The sequence below is a fragment of the Terrapene carolina genome, unplaced genomic scaffold (assembly GCF_002925995.2).
Source record: "Terrapene carolina triunguis isolate 2854851 unplaced genomic scaffold, T_m_triunguis-2.0 Scaffold517, whole genome shotgun sequence".
Lineage (NCBI taxonomy): Eukaryota > Metazoa > Chordata > Testudines > Emydidae > Terrapene > Terrapene triunguis.
In genome coordinates, this window is record NW_020664868.1 from 26,146 (window position 1) to 33,787 (window position 7,642).

General features: G+C 54.4%; 1 protein-coding gene across 1 annotated transcript; it reads left to right on the forward strand.

Moving 5' to 3' along the window:
- The first annotated feature begins 3,100 nt into the window (after positions 1-3,100).
- HIPK4 (homeodomain interacting protein kinase 4) lies at positions 3,101-7,318 on the forward strand. Its single transcript, XM_026658908.1, has 2 exons — positions 3,101-4,774; positions 7,142-7,318. Exons 1-2 carry the CDS (start codon positions 3,101-3,103, stop codon positions 7,316-7,318), a joined length of 1,851 nt encoding a protein of 616 aa, XP_026514693.1.
- Positions 7,319-7,642: the final 324 nt, after the last annotated feature.

The following is a 7,642-nucleotide window of genomic DNA, read 5'->3' on the forward strand; positions in this document are numbered from 1 at the left end:
AGCCCCTCCAGTCTCCCAGGCCCTGTGTCAGCTCCCACTGGCCAGCGACCAGACCTCTGGCTGACCCCACACACTGCACTGCTGCTCTCCGTCCCTGCACGGCCCCATTCTGCTGGGTGCTGCACCCCACCCCTGGCGCTGGACAGCAGCTGCCCTGGGGAGCTCCCTCTCCCAAGACACATTTCCATGGTACAGGTGGGGAATTGGGCACCCAGCTCCCATGGCACTCTCCACCTCCTGGTCCCACAGGGAGTCGGTGCCAGTGCCAGAACTGAACCCAGTTCTCCTGAGGCCCAGACGAGTCCATCGCTTCGTCATAAAAATCTCCTGGCCTTCCAGAGGAGTGGGAGCGCTTGGCTGACCCAAAGGCAGCGGGCTGGGAAGCGGGCCCCCTTGGTGCCGGGTATCCACACCGCTTGCTGCTGCAGAGAATGGGGCTTCCAAGGTGTGACACAGTAGGGAGCGGGGCGGATTGACCTGGGACTGTCTGCATGGGGGATGGGAGAGCAGGGGATGACTCCACTTGAGTGAGGATACCTGAGCTGGGAGCGGGGTTGGACCCAGGTGACACCTTTGCCCGGGAAACTGGACAAAGGCGGGGGGAGGAGTGAGACTGCTGCAGTGGAGTTTCAGTCTTGGGCTGGCTGGGGAATCGTAGGGAACCCCGAGGTTGCGGTCTAAGCTCCCTACCCCCCAGAAGGACCTGACTGAGGGGTCCTGGTTGTACCTACACGCTCTGCTTGGAACTGTGTTCCTGTCGTCTAATAAACCTTCTGTTCTACTGCCTGGCTGAGAGTCACGGTGAATCGCAGGAAGCCGGGGGTCGCAGGGCCTTGTCTCCCCCCCAACTCCGTGACACAAGGTTATTCATTGATTTCAGGAAGAGCTTAATCTAGAATGGCACAGGGGCGCAGGAGTCACTCAGGCCCCATCAGTGTTCGACACCTGCTGCTGCAGCCATAACCCGTCAGCTGCTTAAAATCTCCCTGGTGGGGGGACACCCTCTCCCCTCTGCTGCACGCCTGCCAGATCTCAAGCGCAGTCAGGGCGGGGCTGGGTCACTCACCTGTCCTACCTCTTAGCCTGTTTGCCCCACTGCGGAAGTTCAGGCCGGGGGTGAGAAGGGAGCCTGGTGCTGAAGTGTTGCAAGCCGGGGAGGAGGGACAGGAGCCCTGGAGTGGGCTAGCGCCAGCCCTAGATAACCCAAAACAAACTGCCAGTGTCCAGGTTTCCATGCCACTTACCAAGGCTCGGGGCACCCTCTGGTGGCCAAAAGGCAGGGACCGGGAAGGCGGCTGCACTGCTCAGAGGGAGGCTCAGTGTGAGGAGAAGCAGGCCCCACAGATGGAGAAGTGCCAGGGGCCCGACAGGCTGAGCCCCCATTGGGCACCGACGAAGAGGCAGTTTTGAGACCAGCCGAGCCATTTGGAGACTCGGACCCCACTCGTTGGCGCTGTAGCTTGGCAATCCGGCCCGGAGCTCCTGGGGTCACTTACACCAGGGCCGCAGGCGTGTGAGCGGCAGCGAGCCAGACGGGGCGCGGGAAAGGCTGGCTCAATAAGGTCTAGGCTAGGATGTGACGGTATGACATGACCACACTGGCTACCGACTGTTTGCAGCCAAGCCCTTTAACGGTGTGGAACTGGCTCAGGTAACGCCTCAGCGCCGCTAACACAGCTTAACCTCACGCCCGAAAGCCTCGGCTAGCCCAGGTCTCAACCGCACGGCTAAGCGGTGATGGGCAGTGCAGCACCGGAGGCGGGGGAACGGTATACACAGCTATCGAATGCCAGAGACATACACGCTGCTTAGGCATGTCTCTTTAAGGCAAGAGCAAGGGACTGTGGGGGTGAAAACCCAAAATGATGGTTTTTTAATGCCCGTTTTTCAGATTTAAAGGGACAGCATCCACACGCAACCATTGTGTTTCTGCCTGCCTAGCACCTCTGCGTAGCACCCAGGGCCCAGGCCTGTGACTGGGGCTGCAGGAGCAGAGCGGTGCCTGGGATGGTGCAGCAGGGCGGGAGGGAGCTGGCCCAGAGACTCTGCATGCTGAGGAGGTGGCTGGCAGCTTTTCTCTTCATTCTTAGGGGGTCTCTGCTTCCCATGTCCCAGGCAGGTTGTGGGGGGGGGGAGAGGAGGAAGAAGGGGTAACTTGGGGGGATGGGATGAAGGTTCGGGGCATGGTGGGATGGACTCAGCATTCCAATGGAAAGTAAAACCCCACATCCCAGCACCCCGGGGCGTTCAGAACCGAGCAGTGGAGTTGGCACCCTGGCTGTATGGGTTAAACTGTGGGGCTGTGATACAAACTGAGCTAAGGGGCTGTCACAAATTGCAGGACGCCAGCAAGCTAACCCAGGTAGGGGCAACTGTCTGCTCCGCAGGGAGACCTGAGCGCAGTGGTTCTGCTCTAGTATTGCTGGGGTGGGACAAAGGAGTCGCTGGACCAGTGGTTCTGAGCTGCTCTATGGGAACTCCTCTGTTCCTGATACTATCGGTGAGCCTTTCACATATGACCCGAAAGGCCAGCCACGCTCACGCCCCAGTGCAGGCTTGCGTGGAAGGATTTGCCCACAGGTTGGACTTTGCTCTTCTGTCCATGTTCATGGCACTTACAGCCTGGACCTATGATACAGCACAACAGTTACTGGAGCTGAGAACCCCCATTCTAGGATGGCCCTCGGATGGAGAAACACAGGCCTCCTGATTTTCATTGTAAGGTAATTTACACCCACTTGCAAGGCTCCTTTGCACTGCCAGAGTGGTGCAAAGGGGACTCCGTGTAAATGAGAATGAGGGCATTTGGTTTTTGCTGGGCAATGTGGGCCAGGTTTCCCAGTGCACTACTCCAGTTTTAAACTGGCATAATGGGGTTCTGCGGGTGTAAAACTGGAGTAACTTCTTCCCCCCCACAATAGAACTTTCTCGGCCTGGCAACTTTGGAATGACGGGCACTGTTGCATCAGCCCCGGTTCCGCTGAAGGGCAGCAGGGGATTCTCTTTGCTCCAGGGAGGTGGAGCATTCTTTTGCAAGAGGCCAGTTGCCCCTGTGTTTCTGAGATCAGCCCAACGGAGAGGGGGCAGTTAAGAACAGAACATGGTAACGATCGAGTCGGGCAATGAATGTTTTGACGTCATAGAGATTTTGGGGAAAGGCACCTTTGGGGAAGTGGTGAAGAGCTGGCGGAGGAGCACTGGGGTGATGGTGGCCATCAAAATTCTGAAGAATGATGCCTATCGGCGCAGGATCATTAAAAATGAACTGAAGCTGCTGCAGACCATGGCGGGGGTGGACTCGGAGGAGTCACACATTATACAGTTCCACAAGTTCTTCCATGACGAGATGAAGTTCTACTTGGTCTTTGAGCTCTTGGAGCAAAATCTATTTGACTTCCAGAAGGAGAACAATTTCTCTCCTCTGCCGGTCAAGCACATCCGGACAGTGACCGCCCAGGTGCTCAAAGCCCTGGCCAAGCTGAAGGAGCTTTCCATCATCCACACGGATCTGAAACCTGAGAACATAATGCTGGTTGACCAAATGAGGTACCCTTTCCGAGTCAAAGTGATTGACTTTGGGTCAGCCAGCATCTTCAATGAGGTGCGCTACGTCAAGGAGCCATACATCCAATCCCGGTTCTACCGGGCACCGGAGATCTTGCTGGGCCTCCCTTTCTGTGAGAAGGTGGACGTGTGGTCTCTGGGCTGCATTATGGCAGAGCTGCACTTAGGTTGGCCCCTTTACCCGGGGAACAATGAGTATGACCAGATCAGGTACATCTGTGAGACCCAAGGGATGCCCAAGCACAGCCTGCTCAATGTAGCCAGGAAAGCTCACCACTTCTTCAAGAGAAACCAGCATGCTGAACTGGTAACCCAATGGCAGCTGAAATCCTCATCCGAGTACTTGGCAGAGACCAAGGTAAAATCTGTGGAGAGGAGGAAGCATGTTCTCAAGTCCCTGGAACAGATGGAGTCGGTGAACATCCACAAGATGATCTACCCAGACAATGAAGCCCTGGCTGAGTACTTCGACCTGAGAAGCATGGTGGAGTTGATCAAGAGGATGCTGACCTGGGACTCGCATGAGAGGATCACGCCAAGTGCAGCCCTGAAGCACCCTTTTATCTCCATGCAGCTGCTTAGACTGAGCTATGAACTCACCCAGTACTACCAGCTCTGCCTGCGGGGCTTCCAGGAGTCCATCAAGCGGGAGAGCAAGGACAAGCAGGAAGTGGCTTTTTGCAGCGCCATGGAAGAAGACACCTTCTACCCAGCGCAGGAGTATTTCAAGGAGGAGGAGCATGTGCATGGCGTCCCTGGCCTCTCCAGCGTCCAGAGGACCATCGACCAGATGGATGATCTGAGCATCGCCGAGCCAGGCAGGGAGGCTGCCATGAACTTGTTAGGGGAAGGCACCAGGATGGGAGCGTCTGAGTCCTCCATTCCTGCTGAAGTGGCTGGCATGACCCTGGGCCACATGGGAGTGCACAAAGCCACTTACCAGAACCCACGGTTAAACCACGAGCAGCATCAGGAGCCGATCCAGGCCTATTACGGGAGCCGGCATGGCAGCTCCAAACACCGCAAGCACCCTCGTCACACCAAGTCTGACCCCACTTTTGGGAACTTGATCCTACTGGGACAGCAATCTCCTGGGGATACCGTCAGATGGGAAAATGAGAGCAATGTTGGCATCTCCCCTGTTGCCTCCTCCCTCCCAGAGCCAAGCAGCCTGGACGATCAGAGACATCCACTTTCTCCCACCACTAAGGTATCAGGGACAGGTCCATTTCGGCTGGGCAGGAGCTGTATTGTTTCATTATTAGGAGTCACCCTTCTTGGGGTCAGATGAGATAGGGTTTGCACCAGGGCTTTACAGATAAACCAGAGATCTACAAGGATCTACCTGGACCTATAAGGAAGATCTACAAGGCAGATCCTTGAGCACAGTAGATACAGGGATCTACCTTGATATTCCCACAACGAAACAAGGCATGGGCCAAGACCCAGCTCCTCAAAGGTAGACACCTAACTCCCTTTGATTGCATGGGAGTGAAGCGCCTAATACAGTATCTTTGAGAGTCTGACCCTAAGGGACCACTAGCTGTCCTTCCCCTTTGTGGGGATTGATCTATCCAACCCCATATAAACCTACTCTATCTATCTAATCTATCTATCCCCATACACCCCCTCTATCTATCTAATCCCATACACCCTCTCTCTATCTAACCCCATACACCCCCTCTATCCATCTAACTAACCCCATCCACCCCCCCATCCATCTATCCCCATCCACCCCTTCTATCTATCTAATCTACCTATCTATCCCCATCCACCCTTTCTATCTATCTATCTACACCGATCACCTAGCTGCCAGTAGATATCTCATTCTTCTTATTCATTGTTTAGATACCATCCCAATTATTAATTATTATCATCACATAGTGACAAGAAGTGTCAACATAGACTGAAGGCCCATTGTGTTAGGTATTGCACGTACTCGAAGAGGAAGGCAGATCTGTGCTGATGGTCTGACAGGCCAACAGGCAGACAAACTCAACCTTAACCCAATTCTGTGTGCAACCAAAGATCAGACATTCCCAGGAGGGTTGAGGGCAGAAGTTCCTCAGAAAGCTGGTTAGTTTTGATGGGAGTTTTGGGGTGAGGGCATGTTCAGTGATTGCTCTGGGTCAGACTGAGGCTAGCAGGCAGAGCAATCAGTTCTGGAGACACGGTGTACCTCTAAAGCATAGGGGTATTTAAGCCTTGGCTTCTGCCCTAAAACAGAAGTCTTATTATTTGTGATGTGCACTGTGGTAGTGTCTAGGGCCCTCAACCGAGCTCAGGACCCCATGATTGTTAATATTATTTATTCTACAATGCCCACAAGTGCCCTGCACTTAACACAGAAAAGACACTGAAGAAAGGTCCCTGTCCAAGGGACTTACAATCTAAGGGCCCAGTTCTGCAAAGACTTGGGCACACGCTTCACTTTATGCTTCAATGGGATCCCTCCCGTATGTGAAGCTAAGCACAAGTGTCTTTGCAGGATCAGGGCCAAATAAAACCTGGATCCTGCAATGGAATTAGCACTGGCAGAGCCTTGTGCCTGCATGGAGCCCCTCTGACTCAACTAGGTTGGTGTCAACCTGTTTGGACTTGGTTGCAAGATCAGGGTCTAAGACTGTTCATGTCTAAGCTGCTGCACCTTAAACCAGGATTGCCCAAACTCTGCCCAGAGACGGACTGTGACGGTAACTCATCAGCACGCCAGGCTCTGCGGCTAATGTATGATTATTATTGATTGATTGATTGATTGGCTGTTTGCGTACAAAACCAATTGCAGCCTCCCTGCCTGATCTTTGATGGATACGACTGGTCCCATCAGCCAAAGATCTGCTTCCCTATCAAAAAACACAGTGGCCACGAGTCATGTTGTAGAAAACCCATCTTCCATGCTGTGGTTACCTCTGCACTCGCACAATGCCCCTGCAGTTTCTGATGTCAGTTGGGTTGTTCATTATTAGTATTTAAGGACAGCTGAACCATAGCCAGAGATGCGACAACAACAGGGAGGCTGGGAAAAGCTTCATTTAACCCAAAATGTTATTTCAAAGCTTACCCTGCAGATGACGCGCTCTTGAGAGTCTTGACTGGCTGATCAGGGACTACCTCCTTCCCTCCTCTTTGTCCTGATTGGTGGCCTGGCCAAAGCTTTCCTTGTCCCTACTGGAGATACAGATGCTAATTCATGTTCATTCAAATGGGGCTGTTGGGTGCTATATGGCCTCGTGTGAAATGAAACTATTCCGACCCTGGGAAACAGCTGAGTCAGAGAACTCTGGGCTGCCCTGTCCCTGAGACAATGGGCTTGTCTACCTTGGGGTTTGCCTGTCTGTGTTAGCGTCCAAATCCTCAGCGTGTGTGAACAGGCAGAGCTGTATCGCAGTCAATGGAGCTCTGGAGCTCTGAGGATCTAGGGGTTTAGTGCAGCTACACCAGAAGCTGGAATGCCCTGTTTAGACAAGGCTGGCGCCCCAAGCAGCCACCTTGCTCTCCAGTCTCAGTAGCAAGGTCAGTTTTTTGGCCTGGTGTCCCTCTCAAGCCTCTACTTCTCATGTCCTTCTCTCGCCCGCAGAGAGCCCAGCCGGAGCTGCCCGACCCCGAACCGCAGCTGCCCAGCGCCAGCACATGGCTGGGCGGTGATGACTGGCTGATTGAGAGGAGCGGGGAGAGAGCTCACATCAAGAGCACGCTCCACCACACGCCGAACAGGCTCCAGCCCTACCTGCAGCACATCGCAAGCCACCACTGAGCCCGGGGCAGCCTGCAGGAGGGACAGGCCAGGCGGAGGCACACCCCACACCCCCCCCTTTGCAGAGTCATTTGTAGCCATTAAATTATAGACTGTTCCCGCCTCAACGCCGTTTACTCATGAAACCCAAAGCTACCTCCCTATTATTGACTAGTATCAAACCCGGATTGCCCCGTGGCCACTGGGTTGGGCCGCGGTGCCATACCAGGGCAGGAAGTCCATCTAAGGGAAGGCCAAGACCACTCCTGCATGGGGATAGCAGGCAGCCGGGGGCATGTGGGCGTCACCCTGGGGCCGGCTCCTTTCTGTCTCAATAAATGATTT